A 23,050-nucleotide genomic window follows, 5' to 3' on the forward strand; every position below is an offset into this window, starting at 1 on the left:
ACCTTTTATTTTTACATATTGTAATTTATTTTATCATGTTATAATTTTAGATTTTGAATTCCAGGTTTTGATGTCAATGGTATTAAGGAATCAAAGTGCAATGTTCTTGTCATCTTGATATGCTTTTTGATTGGGATGATGTGCATAATGAAGATTTATTTTTTTTGCATGAAGTGTTTTATTTTTTATGACAAGGTTATTTGTTGTTTAAGCCTTTTTAAAGGCAATGCTTTGTAATTTAAATTTTAACTTGGTGTGTTAGTTATTTAAACTCTGATGCAGGAGGGTCCAAAACACAAATATTAGAAAGACTTTTAATTAATTTTAAACATAATATTGGCACTAATAATTTAATATAAATGAATATTTAGTGATAAAAAAATTAAATATATTATAGAATTTTGTAACAAAATGAGATAATATTAACATTAATTACAAACCCATCAGAAAGCCCAAAACAAGCCCAAAAAGGGCCAAATAAAAAATTTAGGTTTTCTGGTTTTTATATAAAATTAACTGAACCGAACCGAAACCGGTCTGTTTGAACCGAAAGCCTAAATAAAAAATTCAGGTTTTCTGATTTTTATGTATCTAGATATTTATAGATTTACCATTATATTCAATTTAATTTATAAAGAGCTTCTAGATCCTTAGAATAACATATTGTGGTGCTTCAAAGAAGCATTTTAACAAACATGTTGTATGCATGCTTTAAAAGAAGCATTTTGACATTAAATTGATTGGGTTTTAAACCACACCTTTCATACACTTGTTTTATAATAAATTTCATGTTTTAATTTCACTTTTAAAAAATATATTCATGAATAGTTCATAGATTTCTCATCCAAAAACAAAATAGCTTTATCGAAGTATTTCTACAAGCATATCATTATATTGTTAGCATTGCTTAACAAACTATATTACTTGCCTAAAAACCACCTTTGGCTGCTGCTACAAACCTAAATGTAACTAAGATTCTGTTGTATGAGTTTCCTCTATTTCTCTGTTTTTTCAATAGCTCATGGGTGGATTTTAAACTACATGGGTTACATTCAAAGTGACCATCCTATGATAGAAACCACACTTTAGTGTCGAACACAACTAACAATACTGATTTCTTTAAGCAAACTTCATCTATCCAATTCAATTTCTGAACTCAAAAATTGAGTAGAAAGACATTTAATATCCATTCAACAACCATTTGGAAGTTTCCGTATATAGTAAATACATTTGGAATTGTTGCTTAGCATTTCATTCTCACAAAAACCCCGACTGGTTCTTTCAAAAAAACCTAACAAATAGAAAAAACAACAAAAACCTAAAAAAACATGTTTTTGATATATTTTCATCATTTTTAGCGTCTTTTCCAAAGAATATAAAATTAAAATAATCTACTTTCAACGCATTCAGTTGTTAACGCGCTTTTTGAATTAACGTTGATATTGCCCCTTTTTTTTAAGAAAACAATTCAAATTACAAAAAAGAAAAAGAAAAATCAAAGTATAATAAATGGGCAAAGGGACCATAAGTGAAAAGGAAGAAAATGAGGGGACTAAAGAAAAATTAGATTGCTTGGGAACCAAGCAATTGAGGTGAAGAAGACAAGTTTTTATCTATAAATAGGTGGTTATACACACACAAAAAAGAGAGAATGTTTAGGAGAGAGGATAAAAAGACTAACACACTTTTCAAATTCCCCACACAAAAAACCCTAGCCCCCATTATACCTAAACTTATCCGCCAGCCAACATTGGCCTCCTTCTTCCTAACACCGTAGTCCAGCCTCCCTACCAACAACCCTTCCTTTGGTTGAACCATCGTTCAACAACTCTTAACAAAACCAAGCTCAATAACCTTTCCTCTTATTTATTCCAACTGTGATAACACCTCTTTCACCGAACTGACACAACTTCTCTCCCTTCACCTACTGCCGACCACACCACCACATCTCAACAACAACATGACATTTCTTTTCCAACGTACAAGTGCATTTAGTCTTTATTAAAGCCATGAGCAGTAGTAGCAACAACAGCAATCCAAGATCCAACAGCTTTGCATCTTGTTTTATCTAATTGAGAGCAACAAAGGAGCATGACTGACAACAACAACATGTTTACCTTTCAGCACCAAAAAGTCTTTGGACTCCATTGAAGTCACGAACAGTAACAGCAATCCAAGATCTAGCAGCCTTGCATCTCATTTCCTAACCGGCCACGCAAAAAAAGTAACACATTCCTCCACCAGCAGGCACCAGCTCCTCAACATCACAACAACCTTTGTCAACAACAGATTTGACAATGCCAGCTCCAGCAACATTGCCATTGTAAATACCACCGCCAATGACTTTTTCTCTCTTTCTAGTCATGAACTGATGACCCATCAACAGCCACCGAACTAGCCCTCCCCACACACAATGCTCCACATATGGTAGTAGTGGTGATGACTATTTAAAGAAAAAATAGTGAGAGATAACTAGATCTAGAAAAGGGAAAATAAAGAAAAATAACTAGAGTTTGTTGTGTTTGTTTCGTGCTTTTACAAGTTTCTCCTTGTTACACCATCGATATAAGAGTGAAGAGGAGATGAAGAATTGCCTGATCCACACCCCCACGCACCTCTTAAGACAACAAATCATCACCTGCACGCGCCGCCAGTGGCGGCGGCACGTGAGACCCACGTGTTGCCACTGTGTCAACTATCTTAGAATCTTCTAGTATGCTCCCTGAGTTTCCAACAATCTCTCTAATTTTTTTTCAATTGTTGGGAAGACCATTTTGAAAACTTTTGAATTTTTAGTATGTGTTTTAAATTATTGTTAGAATTTGAATTTTTGATGGTTTGAAAACATGTGTAGTTTTGGGTGTGTGAGTAATTAGTGAAAAATGGTGTGTGTGCGTTTGCATTTTATTTTATTTTATGTTAAATAATTGTTAAAAAAAAGAAAAAGAAAAAATTAATTAATCCAATGTTTTAATTGCATATGACACAAAAAATAATTTCTGCTTGTTGCATACTGCCTGATCCTTACAAAAAGTGCAATTTATTTATAAAAAAGAGAAAAATGTTTTAGCAATGTTTTAGAATTGTTTTTGTATTTCTTTGTGGAATTTACAACAAATTTATAAAATTCCTAAAGGATTTGGTCAATATTTTAATAACCCTAAGTTTTTTTTTTCTTTGAAAATTAATGGTCAATATTTTGGTATAAATATTGGACCTACAAGTAAGCTGATATTTAAATATCAGGGGTTAACTAGAAAATTCTCAGAATGTTTTAATATTCACCAATTTTAATTGGGAGTATTTTTCACTATAATATACGAGTGGGAAACACTTTCGCCTTTCAGGAAAGGTGAACAATGTTAGGGAACCTACATGGATTCTTTCTATAAGAATTTATCTGGGCATACGAGCCCATAATAATTCAAGATGTTAGATTTATTCATGAGAGTAAATTTTTATTCTGAGCCATAGACACACCATTGGCTAAGAACTCATCAAAACCTTTAAACTATATTTAGACCACAATGCAACTTACCTCAGGTAAGGTGTGTTAGGGGTGATAATACTAGTTCCTTACCATTGGAGTTTCTGATAAGACCAGTATACCCGGGTCTCCTAGTAAACTTGAACCAAACAACTAGGTGGCGACTCTTCAATTATGATGTCCCGTTACACCGAGAGCCCATGTGCGACAATATTTTAGAGAGAGATGCTATGAAAATATATGTGCTAAAAATATAGAGAATGAAGAGATTGTGAGCCTTGAACTTCAAGGATTCATACAGTATTTATAGCTCATGAATCTTGTTCTTTTGTGTAAAAAAGGGGCTGAATAGTCATTTCACTCTTGTGATATTTTGCATTGTATTCTACTTTAAATAATATGTGTTGGATTAATATAAAATACTGAGGAACCCGCATGGGGTCGTAAAAAAATTTTCAAGGAAGTGTTGGGCTCAGGCGAGTTGTTTAAGCCCGTTAGAGGTAAAAAAAAAAATGGGCTCAGATACGCTGTATACCCTATGTTGAACTCAAGTGTGACATCCCAAGTCCATGGGGTGGTGGGATGTATGCCCTGTAAGGTTGGGCATGTCATGCCTAACATAAGGATGATGAATTGGTTAGAGATCACCAACACTCCCAAACCTAGGAAGAAAGTGGCAACAAGGTCGACTAATCAAGATGCAGTTTAGAAGGATGCATCACTTCAACACACCAATGAGAAAGGATATGTTAAACCATATACCTTACTAAGTGATTAGGTTTTGAGATAAAATTTACAAAATTAATGAGGGAAAAATTACACTAAGTGAGTGAAATGAATATTTAACTCGGGGGAATGATGATAGATGAGAGAAATTAAAATAAAATTTTTATGTATGGGTTTTTTTTTTTTAAAAAATCAATTACAAAAAATAGCTGAAAAATAAAAAAGTACAGAATGTGAATAAAAACCAAATGAAAATAATGTAATAGGAAAATCAGGTTATGGGATAAAGTTTAATGAATTTTTATATCGCCCATTCAAAAAATGGCATAAACAGGTTTTTCGAGCAGTTAAAAATTTACTCGAGAACATGAAAAGGTATAAAGGTGGGATGTAATAGGAATTAACCAAATTATTATCTATATATGTGCGTGCGTGTGTGTGTGTTGGCTGACCATTAAAGGAGGAGGAAGAGAGGGTGATTTTTCTTAAATGTTTTAAAGAAATGGAGAGAGAAACTTAGGGAAAAAAAAAAGAACATGAGGTAAGAGTAGATTTGAGAGGAGATATTGAGAATTTGTAAAGTTCAATCCATCTAAACATCAAAATAAGAAAGAAACAAGTGAAAGGGGGTGAAAATCAAGGGAGGAAATTCGGCCAAGTAAGGAAAAAGAAAGGGGGAATCCTTGAAATTTGTTTAGAGGGCATTTAAAGCTTGAACAATAGTCTGGAAAGGTGTTTTATATCGATTTTAACAAGTTTGCATGAGATTTATATATATTTTAGTTGAAAATTTTTAATTTTTAGTTAGGGATTGTTGTTGATGAATTAAGGCTCCTGACAGATTTATTATAATTAGATTGTATTTGGTTGACGAACTTGTGAACTTATGAAGAAATTTGAAAGAAATCATGGTGTTGCTATAAGGGTAGTGGCCGATGATAGAAGGAAATATTAGGGGTGATTTGATATAGTGTTTACATGTGAGAACACATAAAAGATGTTAAATTAAGAAGAATTGAAGAAGGGATCATGGTGATTTGTAGGGAGGAAGGGCCAACCATGGTAGGTGATAAATAGGAAAGTTTGATATAATTATATAATGGAGATGTCATATGCAATCGATACTAAGAGATATACTTATAATAAAGAAAGGGAAACAAAAAAGCTTAAATAAGGTGAAAATGAGAAAAGAAACCTATGTTGTTAATTGAGAAGTGTTGGTTAACAAAGGGAATATAAATAAGGAATTGTGAAATTTCATTAAAAAATACAAGTTGTATGTAATTAATGCACATAAAAAAAATATTGATGATGATGAGATGAATTTAAATGGGATTTTTGGTATGTTGTGTGAGAATAAAGAAATTGTGTGTGATTAGAATTTAAGCACCCTAGATCTTATGGATATGAATTAATGTGGTAAAATCGTATTAATTCAGGGGAGATCACAAGAGCAGGATCTTCGACAAGTGGAGAAAGATCCTCTCGATTAGTAGGTAGGTGTTCTTTACTACACTTGAATTTATAAAATTATTTTAATGATTAATTTCAATACTTTGGTTATTAGATGTGTTATAATTGTTGTGAAAGAAGGAACAAAATAAATGATAATGATGTGTATTATTAGTAATTGGAAAAGTTTATTGGATTTATTAACATCCGTGAGAGGATTGTCGGATTGTTGACAATTAGAAGAGTTATTGAATTTATTAGAATTCGTGAGAGGATAGTCAGATTGTCGACAATCAGAAAGATTGTCAAATTTATTGGCATTCGTGAGGGGATAGCCGAATTTTTGACAATCAGAAAGATTATCAAATTTATTGGTATCTGTAAGGGGATAACCAGATTGATGGCAATTAAATGAGTTGTTGGAGTTATGATGATCATGAGGGGTTGCCATTGTGATGTGATAATTTAGTGTTGGATTACTAAAAACAAGAATGATATTTTAAAAAATTGAAGGTGTAATATTGGTGTTAAATAAAATGTAGGAATAAATTATGAACAATAAGATTCATGGTTTAAATAGTAATTAACTATTTATGCTTTATTTGTTTAATTACATGTCCATCACAGGTCAGGTATGATTAGTATATTGTAGGGTTATGATCATCCTAGTTGTTGTGATAAAAGAATATAGTATTATCAAATGATAGATTTTTGTTAAATGAGAATGTAAATAGATCGGTAGTTAAAATATGGACAATCATATAACTTTATTTTGGATATTGTAAAAACTAAAAGTATTATCAGTAAAACTAATATTGTAAATGTTATGTTAATTGAGATTTTAATATAAGGTGCTAAATAGATGTTTGTATGAATACTTGTTGGTTACATATTCTTGAATTGATTATAAGTTGGTAGCTATTATATTTTAAGGTCTTTAAATGTTTATGTATATGGTTGTTTAAATGTATGAACGAGTATGATGTGAATTTGAAAAGTATGATTGGTCTTGAATGAGATATTATCCAGGATGGTTGGATATGATTGAAATTTTAGGAAATTACATTGTGATTAGAAGTAAAAATATCGATAACTTGGTATGTCAAGATGCAGGTGAAACTCTGTCAAAATTTTGATAGAATCATTAACCATGTTTAACAAGATTACAAATAAGTCATTAAGAATTATGGGTCATGGAATTGATTTATAAAAATAAAATTCCTTGTTCTTTCCATGCATTTATGAAGATCATAAAATGATTTGATCCTTAAAGTTGGGGATATTACAAGACAATTTTTTTGATTAATAATCAACAATGACAAACACGTATCACAATACTAACATGTATTGTTGATGATCGATCATAAACACAATCATTATAAGACAAGATTGAGCCTAATTCATCATAAAAATAGGCTAATCACATTATACAATGATGGATTTGTTGATTGATTTGAGTATAAATAGTAGGTCAACATTCCTTCATTTATAAATAAGAAAATATGAGGAGTATTGTTTATATTAAAAATAAACAAACATGTGTAGTTTAATGGAATTGCCATCAACCAGTGAAGATAGTTGATATCGACCATCGACCAAGAAAATTATGATTCAATTGATTTATCAAATCTATTCAAAATAGAAGCCTTTAGTAGTTAGACAGGTACATACAATAGTATAGCAATAACACATACACTTGCTAGAAGGATATGGATAAATAAAGAGTACAAGTTGTACTAGGATATAAATTATAAAGTTCTTATGTTATAGATAGTTTCACGGCAATAGGATTTCAAATATATGTTAAATTCTATCTTTATAATATTACAAATAAATCATCCAATAGCTGAAAATGATGACTATCCTCATATACACAATTTCTTTATGTAATTTTCCTTTTGCAATTTATATTTCTTTTCCTCTACAACTTTTATCTCTCTTCTATTTCTTTCATTTTTTTATTTGTATAGATTAGTCTACCCATATTATTTCTAATGTGTTAAAGTCAAGCAGGGAATCCTACACTTAGTTTGATTTACGAAGCTATAATCCTTCTATGCTAAGCACTTAGTTTTTAATTATAGTTTCTAAAAATAGTTAGCAAAATTAATCTAGAATTATTTGATTGATCAACAATTAAATTTTAAAGATGATTTTTGAATGACTTTTTAAGAAAGCATGTGATATTTAATAGTCAAATTGGACAGAATATGATGGAAGAGGTGTCAATTAAAATACTTTATAGTTTAAGGGTGAAAATCAGGGGGAGGGGGTGTCCTTCAAATTTCAAAATGGTCTATCTCAAGGATATGTGTATGGTTGAGTCAACACTCAAAAATTGCAGGTGTTAAAATTTTACGAAGCCCGTCCATGATGACCTGAGACCTGTTCTTTGTAGGTGTTAAAAGGAGACACTATCTTTTGGAATAGCAAAAATTGCATGCTGCGAGAGCCCACGTATTCCTCATAGTTTCAGCCCTTCGTGAAGAGGACATCTTGGGTCCGGGCTGGGCACATTATATTGTTGATGTGCTGAACACGAAGTCTTAGAGGAGGCTTGTTCCTTAATGAGCAGCCTGTCTTAGCCTTCACTGTGTCTGGCTCAGTTTATCTGAAGCTATCATACCTGGTTTTTTTCTTTTAATGTTCATGGCCCCCTTTTGGTGTATCATTGTCGAGGCCCGTTATCATAAATCATCCCTTTTTTGTTGACAAATCTGTAATCCATACATGAAAAATGCACATGGTCAGTTCCATTTATTGTCGCCTGTCGATACCTTGTTTCTTCTCAGTTCAATAATTACTAATTGGCAGTAAAATATTCACTTTTCATTCATCAACCCAGATTAGTTTATGAACATGAGATTCAGACAATTGTGTGTGTACCCACCCTGATGGAAATTTTCAAGGAGACTGTTTACGAGGAACATAATTTACAGTCAAGTCAGCACGGAAGCAGTGATTAATTTTGACTACTCGAAACGGGGTATATGAAGATGAACATGAAGAGACAAGCGAAAAGAACAGTATAAATCGAAGTTCATTTTTGTGCTCGGCAAAACTATCACGATCATGAACCCAAAAATAAGTAAAAATCACGATCCAGTCAGTTGGCCTACAATCAGCTTGTCCTACTGGTTACTGCCATGAATTTAAAAAGGAGAAACCGAGTAGCAGACTCAAGAGTCTCTCAGATTGCTAAGAAGTTCAAGTATATTAAATCTTTCGATTTCTGGCATCGAATCTTTGCCGAGATACAGATACTACATTTCTTTTGAGTTCTCAATCAGTTCTGACCACTTAATTAATGTTACAACAACCCGCATAGAACACCAGAAGTACAATTCTGTCTACAAGCAGTCAATAGACTCAGAGTTCCAGATACAACAGTTCTCCGTAAACATCAAGTTGTCTAAAATCATATGGAGTTAATGTTGCGATGGCTTTGAACCAAGTGTGAAATATGGTACAGTCAACCTAAAATTTTTCTATAAGAATGGTAAATTGAACTCCAAACAAACATTGCTTTCCCGCTTGACTCTGGTACTCTGGCTATGCTAAGCCTTCGCTTCTGTTGCAGCATGAAGTAGCTCGTCTGGAGTAGCGGCGGGGTCCAGATCCCAACACTTTCCTGGCAAATTACTAGCTTCTCCTTCAAGTGACCAAGAAGGCACCTGGTGAGAAAAGCGTACCATCTCTCTTCTTGGAATCCATCTCATGGCATCCTTGCCTGCGTTCCTTTGGTATACTGTTTTGAAACCAGCTAGCTTGTTCAGAGGAGCAACACAAACTCCAAGCTCTTCAGAGTACTTATCAAGGACCTCTACCATCTCATACTGGTGCCTCACATCATCTGGGGTTGATATGTTCCAATCAGGTGACCAGTTTCGATAAACAGCCCAAACATCTCCACTTTTGGGGTATATCCGAACACAGCCACCTCTACCAGCCTTTTCACCTTTCAAAACATGAGAGAAAATGTTCACTTGATCAACAACATCAGAATTCTGTGCTCTGAAGTGTCCACAAGATTTAGTAAACCCAGAATCTATCCAATTCACTGCCCCAAATTCACCATCAGTTTTAGAGTTCAAGTAAGTGATGAGAATCTTAAAGGGTTTAACTGAGACCACCTGGCGAATCAAACAGTATAAGCGAGGCATACCATCATCTTCATCATACAATGCCCATATTTGTTTTGGCTTGAAGCATTCCTCAGCTCTATCTTTGTCAAAATCATGGAAATCAGGATCAGGGACTGTTATCGAGATTGGCCCTATTTTGTTTGACTTTGTTTGATGGCCAGCAACATCTGAATTTGCTTGTTTAGGAGCCTCTCCTGCCTCTGTGGATTGATCTTCCATGTTCTCTTTAACTGCTGCAGCTGAAGCTAATCTCATCTCCTCCAATTTCTTCCTGATGTCAGTCCTTGCCTTGTCAATCAACAACTTTCTAGCATCAAAAGCCGGAGCAATCGAGCTGTGTCTTGTTGGAACTTCAATTGGACTGGAAAGCTTGGCATCATGCTCAACATTTTTATATCCATTAGCTAATCCAACTTCAGAACCGGACTTTGGTTCTTTTTCTTCACACCCATTTCTAAAACCGGATCCAACAGCAACCTTCCTTTTCTTATCAGGTCTACCAGTCTTGGAGCCTGAAGACTCGTTACAGCTTGCAGATACATCAGAGTTTATCTTTGCTGTGGCAGTTTTCATGGATCGCCTTCCATTGGCTGCTGGTTTAACCTTTGCTGCACTGGCACTTCCATTAGCCTGATAAACAGTATCAGCAGATAATGCACATGATCCATTGGGACCAACAACACTCCCTGGAGTTCCAGAAAATGAGCTCCATTGAAATGATAAATTTGAAACATACTCGTACCCATGTCCAGTATGCAATCCTGAGACCCCATTTCCTGAGTATAAGGTAGAGGTGGTTGGGACATATGCAACCCCATCATATCCATGACTTCTATGCCCATTACCAGGGACATATGACCAAGGACAGTAGGGGAAAGAACCACTGACTGGAGCTGCCCCAGTTTCCACAGCAATGAAAGTACCCCGGCAGTTCTTACAAGAAAGTCTCTTATTCACATACTTCCGTAGATACTCATACTGAACTTTGCAAGAGGTGCAAACTGTCCAGAAAGTATCAAGTCCGTGAGCAGTTGGTGAATTGGAACAATGGCTGTATCCTGTAACCCCAGCAGCATGAACTGAAGATAGGTTTGTCTGAACAACACAAGATGCCATCTTTTTGTTTCTCTTTACATCATAAGAGTTTTTCTTAAGACTATCTGACAACATAGTCCATGCTTCAGATACTAGTTTAAATGCTCCATCAGCTCCCACAGTTTTATTCTTATCAGGATGGAGCAACACAGCCATCTTTCGATACTGCCTTTTCACTGCATCTTTATCTGCAGAAGGCTTCAATCCAAGAACAGAGAAATAGTCAATTTCACCATTGCATTTGGCCTGAGATGCAATATAAACTTCAAAAGTGGCCACCATCTGAGATATACCCTCTAATCCAGGACACAAAGTTTTTGCCTTCAAAGCATAATTCTTTGCACCAGTAAAATCTCTTTCAGCAAATCGCTTCTCAGCAATCTCTTTTGCCATGACAGCCTCCTCTGTGTTTGGTTCCATCTGGAGCTTCAAATCAAACACAGCCAAAATCTTGAAGCAAAAGCTATGACCGACCCAATATGCCAAAAAACACAAGACACGCGATTCTCATGCATAACCACATCAGCTATCTGCACAAATTACTGTCAGAAACATTTAGCTCTTTATTATAGGTGTCAAGCTTCAAGGGAATGCCAAGTAATACCTCAAACAGACCACGTAATATATGAATCCAAAGGATTGATTCTCAGGATCATTATAGATGCAGGCACGATTTGTTGGAATTTCAATTCTCAGAAGATTCAATTCTCAAGAAATGAAAGGAAAGGAAAGGAAAAAAAGATGTAAATCATAACCTAAAACGTCCAACATTCGAGCTCACTTAAATTAAAAAATTTATAATCTAAATCAAAAGGTTCAAAGAAATGATATTTACTCGTTCTCTTCACTCTTTCCGCAATGAAACAAAAAGAAAAAAAGAAAGAAACTATGCATTAAATTTCTTCAATTTTCTCACTAACCAAACAGTCCCAGTTCCAAAATCGAAACCCATTTCATTACACAGCTCCCAAACCAAAATCCCAGTTCAAAACCAAAAGCCAGAAGCAGAAACTTTAGCTCAAATTCCCCAAATCAAACCCCAAGTTCCACTACTTAATATCTGAAACAAATGCACATAGATCGAACCTCAATTAACCTCAGAATATCAATAATCAACTCTAAATCCTTAATTAATAACAAAATTACAAACTCAGTTACACATAATTTAAAGTAAATAAACAAATGAAAAAAAATATATATATATATAAAAGAAACTCAACTGAGATTTAAGCAAGGAATGGGAAATGAAGCAAGAGCCAGATCGACACGTGTATTTGAGAGCTCGAGCAAATCAAGATAGCGACCTGATTTTTTTGAGAATTTCAGTGTACTATTAGGATTACCTCTCGCACACAAAAGCACAAAGTTACTCACTAAGGATTATTTATTTATTATTTTTGGAAGCTAACAAGTACAAAATGGTAAGAGATTTAGGGTTTTTAAGGGATTTGTGAAATTGGGTGAACAATTCAGGTCGGATTTGGGTGAGTCGGCGGCGAGGAGAAGGGAGGTTCCCGCTGATCGCCGATCAGAAATGAGAGAAAATTAATAAATAAAAGGAAAATGATAATTTTCAGTGGAAGTAAAAGGTTAATACTATTTAATGGTGGATATTGCTATAGTGCGCATGAGTGCGTATTGTATGTATTCCCCTTTTTTTTTTTTTGGAATATACTAGATTGGTGTTTGAATTAGATCAAATTTTTTATTAAAAAATTTTTTAACATGTAAAAATATATTTAGATAATAATAATGTTTTTAAAGAAATAAGAGAAATAAAAAATAAGGATAAACCTCTATTAATTTGATGATATGATAAAAAAAAATAATAACTAAAATAAATAAATAAATAATATTAAGTCAGGTCAAGTTAGGTTAACACACAAAATATGTAACCTAACACATGAGATGTAAGCAAACTCGGCCCGATCGTTCAAACTCGTGACTCATAAGGTTAATAAAATGCTGATAAGTAAAATGGTGATGGATAATTGAAAAAAAAAAGTTCCACTAAAAAATAATTAAAAATAAAACAAATAACAATAAAAAAAAATTAACGACTAAATTTGATATAAAATAAAATAAACTAAGATATTGAAGGATGTAATTGAAAAAATAATTCAATTAAGAGAATGAATTAAAATATTGAGGGATGTAATCAAAAACATAATTTAATTAAGAGAATTATTAAAAAAAACATCTTAATAATCAAAACAATTTTTCATGAAATTTTACTGTGCTGATGAAATGAAAAAATTGAAAATACCCCTGCCCACCAGCTAACTCATTTTTTTATGAGGGTATATAAGTTATTTTATTGTGCATATAACAATAAAAATACCACTTTACCCCTGCTTTCAAGACTATTCGTGTTTTGCTATAAAAGATAAAATTATAATTTTATTGTTTTAATTCACAATAACTACGACTCTACATCAAAATAAAAACAATACCATAAATGTTCTACCCTTTTAATTTCTTTTAATATTTTTTTGATAGGGTAGGGTTTGGTGATGGGTATATATGGAATTAGGTAATGGTTTCATTCTACTTTTGCTTTTAAAATATTCCTGTAATTTACTTTATTTGATTGTGGAGTAAAAAGGCAAATTACACTTTTCTTTCTTTTATTGCTTCACATGAGATAATCAAAATAAAATCCTGACTTGGAAATTTTTTTAATCTGTTTAATTTAATCCTTACTCATTATCTCTAAAAAAAAAAGGGGAAAATAATCAAGGAATGTCCTAATGTGAAATTTGAAGTGATCCATATATAATGTTGAGTAAACCAATAACTTTTCCAAGAATAAAAAAATCAGGAGAGGGATGGGGGAATCATTATAACTCATGGAATTTTCTGATGCAATTATGTTGCTGGGTATTATATTAGGGGTGATTATTTTCGGTCGGTTGAGTTTTTATAAAAAAAAAAATAACCAAACTGAATTTTTTATAAAAAAACAAAAACCGAAACAGGTTCAAACCGGTTTGGATTGGTTTTTCGGTATGACTCGATTTTTTTCTGTTTCAAGCTTATAAAACTGAACTGGTCGGTTTTTTCAAAATTTTAATCGGTTTTTTTCTCGGTTTTTTTTTTGTTTTCTCGGTTTAATCGGTTTTTTTTATTTTTTTTTCGGTTTTCTCGGTTTAATCGATTTTTTCGGTTTTTTTTGCTTACCCCTAATTACACCCACCATTTTTCCTTTTTTAGAGATTTAATATATTTTTGTAGATGGAATTTTAGGTATTAAAAGCATTATGTTAGTAGTTATTAAATATTTTATTAGTAGTTATTAAATATAGTATATTATCTTTAAAAAATTTCCAAATTGCAAAAAACACCTACATCATACAAGGAAAGGATTGATTTTTGTTTTCTTGCGTGACATTTGGCCTCTTATATAAATAATATTGTACTACTATATTTATAGTTGAAAAATAACTCTAGTACTTTAAGAGTACTCCCCATTTTGTATTCCATACACTTAAATTAAGCCATGTATGCTAATTAATAATCACAATAAAATTGATATGATTTTAATTAATTTATGAAAATATAAACAATATACAAATTCTGAAAAAAATATTATATCTATTTTAAAGTTGATATGATTTTAAATATTTTAGGAAAATAAAAACAATATATAAATATTGTATGTTACACTCCATTCAAGAAAATATTTGGTTTTTTTTTTTTTTTTGTATATGACATAGCCTTACTATCTTTTTTATACTAATTATTATGACATAGCATCAAGTAAATTCAACTTTATACTAATTATTATGACATTTAACCTTACTCTCTTATTGTAATATTTCTAAATCATTTCTAACAGTGTGTTATTAACACTTTATTTTGAATATCAAAACTCTATAAATACTTTAAAATAGGCCAATAAAAACCAATAATATTAAAATTAAAAAAATAAATGAAAAATTATCAAATTATTAAATTGAGTCCTTCATTTTATATTTATATAAGAGATCGTTGATTATTTATTGTCTTTTATTATTTTTAACTTCTTTATACAAAAACAATTCATAATTTGTTGTTATTTCTTTTCACAACGCTACTAATATTTTAAAAGTTGCATTTAATCAAAATAATTTGTAATGAGATAGAGAATATAAAATTATTATTAAAATTTTATCAAATAGCTTAATTTTTTAAATTAAAATAATTTTTTTGATTAAAATTAAATATAAAATGGTGGTGTGGTTATTCAAACATTAGCCAAAATAGTTTTTATTTAAAGAGATATGTTAGAATGTTGATGTAAAAAATTTACTTTCAGTCAATAATTTAACTTTTTGGATTGAGATTAATATTTAACATTAAAAAAATTTATTCATGACTATATTTTGATTTTTTTTAATTCACCTGCTTATAATTAAAATTCAAAAGTTAATAAAATTATATAAAAATTAGAAAATTGCTAAATTAGATTTTTTTTTAAGGGTCTCTTGGTTATTTTACTATGTTACCTTTGACTCCTTTTGATAAAATAATTTATACCTTTCAATTATTTAAAAAAAAAAACTCAATGATGTTAAACAATCAAAAGTTAGCATTCATATTTTATACCAGTCTCACACATAATTAAATGAACTTTTCAAAATAAAATAAAAATGTAAAAACTGTATAGATGAGTTAGAGTCACTTTAAATCAATAAAACAATACTATATTATGTGGATCATTAATGAAAGATATAATAAAACTTCTCATCATTTAGATCAAAACAATCAATAATTAACCGTTTAGTAGGTGGTTTAATAGTAAGAGTTCGGGATTAAGGAGTTTGCTCCCCATGTGGTTTCAAGTTCGAGTCCTATGGTTGCTAATATGATGACCACTGGAGGCTTACATGATCGTTAACTTCAGGGCCCGTGGGATTAGTCGAGGTGCGGGCAAGCTAGCCCAGACACCCACGTTAATAATAATAAAAAAACAATCAATATTTTTGTTTGCAATTCTATTGTAATTTTTAGTTGGTGTAAATTATTTTTAGTTAAAGTATATTATAGTTTCATGTGACTAAAATATATTGCACCAGTACTTTATACAATTGTCCTTATCAATATTTAATTAGGAATTCTCATAACTAAGTTATTTGGAAAATATTAATTATTAGTGTAAACAATAATATCCTCTTATCGTGAAATTATAAACTTTAATAAAAAAACAATTGTTGAATTGATTGAAACTCCTTTAGATTTAAGAAAATACTGCAAAAAATCCTTAATACCCAAAATGCCTTTCTACATATTTTAAATATTATTATTTCATTTTTGGTTAACTGAAAATTTATTTCTTGGAAAAAAATAACAACCACTTAGGTTATATCCCAATAATTTGTTTGATGTGGTCTAATATTACCTGATTTTTTACTTATATACACACACACATTTTTCGGTGAAGAGTTAATTTATTTTTTCTTAACTGCATTGAATACAATGAGCTTATATTAAATATTTATATAATTTTTTAATAAATTCATTGGATATGTTATCCCAATAATTATTTGATTAAATTTTTTTTTTCAAATAATATCAAATATGTTTATTCCCTTTATATATATTGACATGACATGTATGTCCTTGTGTTCTTAAGTATACTAAGACCTTGTTTGTTTGCTGAAAAGTAATTTTGTTAAATCTAACAGATAAAAAATTTAAAAGATGATGAAATTAAAAAAATTATAATTTCATAAATTATTTCAAATAAAATAAATAACAATAAAAAAAATTAGGACCAAATCTGATTGATAAAAAATTTTAATTAAGAAAATGATAAGAGAAAAACAAGTAACAATCATAAAAATAAGGACCAAAGTGCATATAAAAATCAAATTAAATCAAATTTCAATGGATGAAATTGAAAAAAAAATTAAAAAAATTAAATAGCAATCAAAAGTTTGAGGACCATATTTAATATAATCAGCAAATAACATGACATTTCTAAATTTTTCACAACTTTTAGAAAGTGTTTTCCGTCCAAAATAAAAGAAAAACACTTTTCTGAAAACCAAACCAAATTTTTCTTTGACCGAAAAATATTTTCTTTTGACTAACTTTTCTAATGACAAACAAATACAAAAAAAATTATTTTTCATGAAACAAATGGAATATAAAATCAAGTTCCTTGTTTTTGCTAACACCTAAATGGGTGGTGCGCATAAAACAAGTTTAAATTTCCATAATTATTAGCTAAAAACATTTTCAAAGTACAAATTTATTTGAGAAAATGGCTGTTGTTTTTGTTTAATTTTAAAGTTTTGAAAGTAGCTTAAAAAATAAAGAACATGGCAGACGAACTAACAAATAAAAACCCTACTCCGTAGTATGATGAGTGCAAATTTTGAATGGGACTTTTGAACAAATAAAAACAACAAGGATCTTTAAAACCCTGACTTTCCTCTCAGAACACGCAACTGTAAGAAAATCCTCTCTGTGGGCCTTTTATTTTGCTTAGTCTTATCTTGGATCCTTAATTTTGTGTCGGTGTAAATTACGATACGAACCCAGATGGATCGCTGTACTCTGTCCCATTTCAAATTTATGCAGTGGTCCCCTTCAATAATAACTTCCCTACTTTTCAGTTCAAAATATTAACGTCAGTTTTTAAATAGATTATGTGATTTTTTATTTTCTTTTTTCTTTTCTTAAAATAATTGTCTCCAAGGCGCCTATATACACAATATTATTTTTTTTTGTTGTTAAAACTTAAGAGACCTACAGTTGAAAAATGTGGTATTTAATAAAAAAATGTGAATAAAGAAAAGTCATGTTATATAGCATATCAATTTTAATGCATATAAAAAATCAAACATAATAGTCTATTTTAGATTAAAAATAAATAAAAAAAAAACTAATAATGAGATGCTATCAAGTGACGTATCGAGCTCACATAGCATCGAACACCATCTTCTAGGACGGTGTTCGTTGCTCTTCACCACCCCATCACGATAGTGAGGTACGTGTTCTTTTACAACACGTGGGGGAGCTCCAGCAAGAAGTTTTTCCTTTTCCCTCTTTCCTAAAAAAAATCATGTTGGTAATTACAATAATAATAATAATGAAAATCCAGCTATTTGTTTGTTAAGTTAAATTAGATTCTTATTTTTTTTATTGCAATTTATTTGGTCTTGAATCATTTATTGAGTTAATTTGTTTTTTCAATTCTATCCCTTGATATTTTATTTTTATACCAGATTTGATGCTCATTCTTTTACTTGCAATGTATTTAGTCTTGGATTATTTATTAAGTTATTTGTTTTTTCAATTTCATCCATTTATACTTTGTTTTTATATTAGATTTTTTTCTTATTGTTTTAATTGTGATGTTTTGAATCATTTATTGAATTGATTTGTTTGGATTTCATCCCTTGATATTTTATTGGTTTATTAAATGTGGTTCTTATTCTTTTGATTGTTATTTTTAGTTATTCTTATCTTTTTCTTAATCAAAATTGTTTTCCAATTTCATCACTTATGATTTAGTTTTATTTTTTTGTGTGTCAAATTTGATTATTTTTCTTTTCAAATCTACATCTTTTAAATCGTTTTTTTTTTAATTTGTTTTTTTCAAGTTTATCTCTAATTATTTTGGTTGGTCTAGAATTTTACATTGTTATTTTTTCGTGTTTGTCCTTTACGTTGTGATCCGGTGTCATGATCTGTGTCATAAATTCTGAAGGTTGGACTGGGTTGGCTTCAGCCATTTTTAATTACTTTTAAACATTTACCCATCATTATTGAGTTCATTGAAAATTGATTTTCTTTGTTTTTTTTTATTTTGAATTCTTTTATGAATTTGATTTTTCTTTTTTATTTTGCCCTTTAGTTCAATATTTGTTTTTTATATTTATGGTTTAGCCCTTAATGTTCTAATTTCTAATTTTGATTCTTAGGCTTTTTATCAAATTTTAATTTGTTTTCAATTTCATCCTTAGATCCATTCTCTTGATTTTTATTTTTTATTTTCAATTAATTTGTTAATTTGAAATGTTTTTTCAATTTTGCCTTTCAATTTAAAATTTTAGTTTATCCTCTCATTTTTTTTCAAATAAAATTCTTATTCTCTTAATTGTTATTTTTTTATCTTTTATTTTTTTATCATTGGACATTTTATTTATTGGGATTTGGTTTCCTTGCTTTTTCCCATTGTTTTTAGGCCCTATTCAAAAGTCAATCGGGGGACAATTATTGAGTCATAGGTTGAGTAAGTTAGCTTGAGTTAACAAAAGTCATTCTTTGTTTTATATATAAAAAAAAGTCAAAATGATATCATTTTTTTTTAAAAAAATAGTAAATGGTTTTTTCCATGTTTTGACAGGATTTTCCCCAAGTTAATCGAAACATTGGTCAACCCAGGCTTTTTATCGTTTTACAATGGATCAATTCTCCCCTCAATTTGTTTTGAAACTCAGGGCGGTCCAAGCCAAAGGTCATATAGAACACGGGTCAACCTATTGAGTAGAGCCAAGTTTTTAAATAATTGCTTTCCAGATACGGTTCTTCTAGTTTAGTCACTACCTTAGATCATGAGTTTGAAAAGTTAATATGGGTTGACATCGTTTTCTTTTCCAATTACATCCTTCAAAGTTGTTCGTTTTAAAAAATAAACTTTGTTATTTTTTTAGTTTTCTTTTCAATTAAGTTATTCTTATCTCATGTTCTAAGTAAGAGGTTTATCCGCGTGATTGATTCTTTTTAAAATTAAACTTTGTTTTTTTATATGTATTTTTTTTATTGGATTATCCTGTCCGCATGATACTACTCATGAGTTTTGACAACCTCATTTTATTTTGTTGGCATTTTATTTTTTAATATTTTTTTTCATGATTTCATTATTTTACAATTTAATTTCTAGGGTTTGATTTTTTTTCTATTAAGTGGAGTGATTTATTTTTCATTCATTAAAATATAATAACAGTAATTTAGCATCAATTTATTTTATACGACAAATAAATTAGCCCAACACGGTTCATCAATATAGTTTAATACTAAATGGAATGCATCAATACTAAAATACTTATCTCTTGACTATACAAACACAACCGTTCCCATGTTATTCCATAAAATCTAGACTACACACAAATTAATTTTTTTTTAATGAATATTTTGGTCGAATGCTAATGTGTAGTATACTAGCATATCCTAAAATCCCACTCTTCTTTTTTTCTTTTATTGTGCGGGACTGACCACCATGAAATCGCTGTTGCTCAAGCACTAACCAATCAATCAAACGAACAAGTCTAAGAAAAAAAAAAGTCAACAAATCAAACATTAACAGGCTTGCAGAGGAACATGAGAGACGATCCGGACGCATCCCCGCCACCACCGAGTCTCCCAAGTCTCTCATAATAATCAACACAGAACAGAGAGAGCGAGAGCTGGACCTCATCCCGAGTCCACACCCTCCTGACCCGGTCCGAGTCACCAGCAAGCCTCAATCGGCCCAGTCGACTCAGCACGGGCCGCACGCACACCATGTACAGCCTCTTGTAGCCACCGAGAGCCACGACGACGGGGCGGACGCCAGAGGAGGGAGGAGGGGAAACGTGGCGGAAGCACAGATGCTCCCAGAGAGAGTCGTTGCGGGCAATGGTGCACCAGAGACGGCAGACACAGGCAGAAACACAGAGAGAGCGGCCGTCGAGTCGTTTCAGGATTTCCAAAAGAATGTCTACGTGGTCATTGATGCAGAACTTGGGTCTCTTCTCTTTAACATTGTCTTCCATTAATGATGATGAATACGCGTAATTCTTGGGTGGTGTAGGGTTTTAGTTTCAGCGGAGAGAAAGAGAGATGTAGTTTATAAGGAAATAGAAGATGACTGTTATTAATTCAGGGTGAGAGAGAATCAAAGTGGGTTTAAATAGTAGTTGAGGTAAACCTAAACGTTCCCTTGCAATGTGATTTTGTTGAAATAGAGGAAGAAAAATGGGAGTAGGATGGTATCGATGGGAGAGGAGAAGGGGCCAAAGGAAAAGGTCCAAGGCAAAGGAACTGGAACCAATGCTTTGCCCCTCTCTCTTTTTTTTGAATAATATATTGTTTTGGAGTACTTAAAAGAGTATTTCTTGTTTGTTGTTTGCGTTGTTTTTGCTGTTGTTTCCATGTATCGAGACTTTGGCATAGAGCCGTTTGCCCGTTGTGAAATCACCAACTTGTGCGAGAGTACTGTTTACATTTTCCACGCCCACAGTCTGTCTATACGGTGTGGTCTCTAGCTTAGCCTAAAGGCAACTCTATATTGTACGTAGCTTACACCAAGGTAGTGAGCCATTTGAGTAGGGGCTGCAGGAGGCCTCAATTTTGTCATTTTCAGTATAGTTTTAATCTACAGCTGGGTGCGTACGCGATATACTGTGAATTATACTTTTATTACATGTCAAAAAAGAAAAAAACTTTCTAGCAATTTAGAACCACCACAATGGTGTTGCAGCCAGGTTAGCTACGAGTAATCACAACCTCTAATAATTCAAATGATTAATTAAGGCATCTCGTGCGGTGGCCAAAGCAAAGTCAGAGCTTTCGGATGAGGATCTGGTTGTATCTACTTGATTGTCTTTTGTCACAGAAAGGAAACCCCAATTCCTTTGAGACAGAAAGCACATAATATAATATCAAGAAGACAGAGGGTTGAGATTGACATTAGATCTTGTAAAGGCCCTGTGGGGATGAGCAGTAGTTCCAGGCACCAGTAACCCCACATATAATTTAGAGAGAAGATTCATGCTTCATAGGTTGTTTTGTTTTGTTTGTTTCGGATTTGCTAGTCTTGCTGGGCCTTATTAACGCACAAAAGCTGATCTTGATCAGAAAGCAGTCCTCTGCCACCATGCCCTCTTTGTTTTTATTTATTTGCCTAAGCAAGGCTTGATAATTGCTAAATAACAAGACGAGACACGTGAAGTCCTCGCAAATTTCGTATTTTCACCGATTCACTCGACGACTATCATTTGTACTTTGTGGTTGTAAAGTATTTGCCACTTACTACTAGGTCAACCTGTACAGAGAAAAAGCTCTCACATTTCTATGAAGGAAAGGAGACTAACCATGCCATACTTTCTTTCACATTTCCAAACATCTATGCAGTGTACGATACCCACAACACCACACTCTCCTGCATGCACATCGACCATTCACTGGAGAGACTGTATATGCGCGCCTGGGAATTTGATGCTCAATAAATGTCTGTTGTATCGTAGCATCCTATCCTATTGTGTTAAAGGGTTGTTTTTTTTTAACACAGGGCATGATCAGGAGTTCATTTCTCAACCTTTCTAAAAAAAAAAAATTCAGCAAAACTTTCTGCTCAGACTTACATGGATGTCATGTTTCTTTTTATAATGGAGTGGAGCATATGTTCTCACTTGGCGTTAAGCGATCAGATCAAACTTCAAAGTAGCACCTGATCTTCAGGTACGCATAACAATAGTAAATATATATTTTATAGGCAATAAGAACAAGGCAAAGAAACAAGTAGATAAAAGGTAAACAGAACAGGAACTCGAAAAGCAAACAATGAAATTACAGCCAGCCCGCTCTAATGATGTCTCCTCTTCCCTAACTGCTCTCTTAGCTTGAAGTGAGTGATCAGGGAATCTAGAATCCTCATTTTTTCCCCAAAACTTAGCCAGAAATGCTTGTATTTCTCCTTTCTCCTTCATGGGGTTGGAGACTTTTGCGCATTCCTTTGTTTTTTGGGGTGCTTTTGGAAGGAAACTTCTAATTCAAGCTCGCAAATGATCTTAGCACATACTGCCAAATATTATCTGATTAACTCTGACATCAATGTCTTTTTACCCATCTTGGTGTTTTCATGTTGCATCTTGTAATTGGATTTTAAATTAGCACTAACCAGTTATCCACAGGTAGTGTTTGTTCACACACAAAAAAACTAGAACTAAAAATAAATAAATAAATAAATAACCCGTGCATAATAAAAGAAAAAAAAAAGTGTTAGAAAAGGTCTTCAGTTTATGGAAAGAAAACCAAGTTCATATATCTCCAAAATAGACATGGTCCTCGCCTGTCTGTTAATCTTTTTGAACACTTGCGTGGAAGTTTCATTGTAAACTTATTTTTCTTTTTAGGAGGTAGAGATTGTGTCCAAATGTTAAACTGGTTTCAA

General features: G+C 31.9%; 2 protein-coding genes across 4 annotated transcripts; both read right to left on the reverse strand.

Moving 5' to 3' along the window:
- Nucleotides 1-8,860: 8,860 nt before the first annotated feature.
- LOC7468706 (uncharacterized) lies at nucleotides 8,861-12,495 on the reverse strand. Of its 3 annotated transcripts, XM_052446978.1 has the most exons (3): nucleotides 12,126-12,476; nucleotides 11,199-11,435; nucleotides 8,861-11,103 (listed from the first exon to the last, which is right to left on the reverse strand). In XM_052446978.1, the coding sequence occupies exon 3, from the start codon at nucleotides 11,059-11,061 to the stop codon at nucleotides 9,223-9,225; it is 1,839 nt and encodes a 612-aa protein (XP_052302938.1). In that variant the 5' UTR covers nucleotides 11,062-11,103; nucleotides 11,199-11,435; nucleotides 12,126-12,476; the 3' UTR covers nucleotides 8,861-9,222. The 3 variants fall into 3 exon arrangements, with proteins under 3 accessions (XP_052302938.1, XP_002321190.1, XP_024440815.1); XM_002321154.4 differs by having other exon boundaries at nucleotides 8,861-11,435; nucleotides 12,126-12,495; XM_024585047.2 differs by having other exon boundaries at nucleotides 8,861-11,447.
- Nucleotides 12,496-19,892: 7,397 nt separating this feature from the next.
- LOC7456001 (F-box protein SNE) lies at nucleotides 19,893-21,069 on the reverse strand. The gene has a single exon (XM_002321155.3). The coding sequence runs from the start codon at nucleotides 20,649-20,651 to the stop codon at nucleotides 20,190-20,192; it is 462 nt and encodes a 153-aa protein (XP_002321191.1). The 5' UTR covers nucleotides 20,652-21,069; the 3' UTR covers nucleotides 19,893-20,189.
- Nucleotides 21,070-23,050: the final 1,981 nt, after the last annotated feature.

The sequence above is a fragment of the Populus trichocarpa genome, chromosome 14 (assembly GCF_000002775.5).
Source record: "Populus trichocarpa isolate Nisqually-1 chromosome 14, P.trichocarpa_v4.1, whole genome shotgun sequence".
NCBI classification, from domain to species: Eukaryota; Viridiplantae; Streptophyta; class Magnoliopsida; order Malpighiales; family Salicaceae; genus Populus; species Populus trichocarpa.

Coding starts and splice junctions, on each gene's coding strand:
- LOC7456001 (XM_002321155.3), bottom strand. CDS start 20,651: ATGGAAGACAATGTTAAAGAGAAGAGACCCAAGTTCTGCATCAATGAC.
- LOC7468706 (XM_002321154.4), bottom strand. CDS start 11,325: ATGGAACCAAACACAGAGGAGGCTGTCATGGCAAAAGAGATTGCTGAG.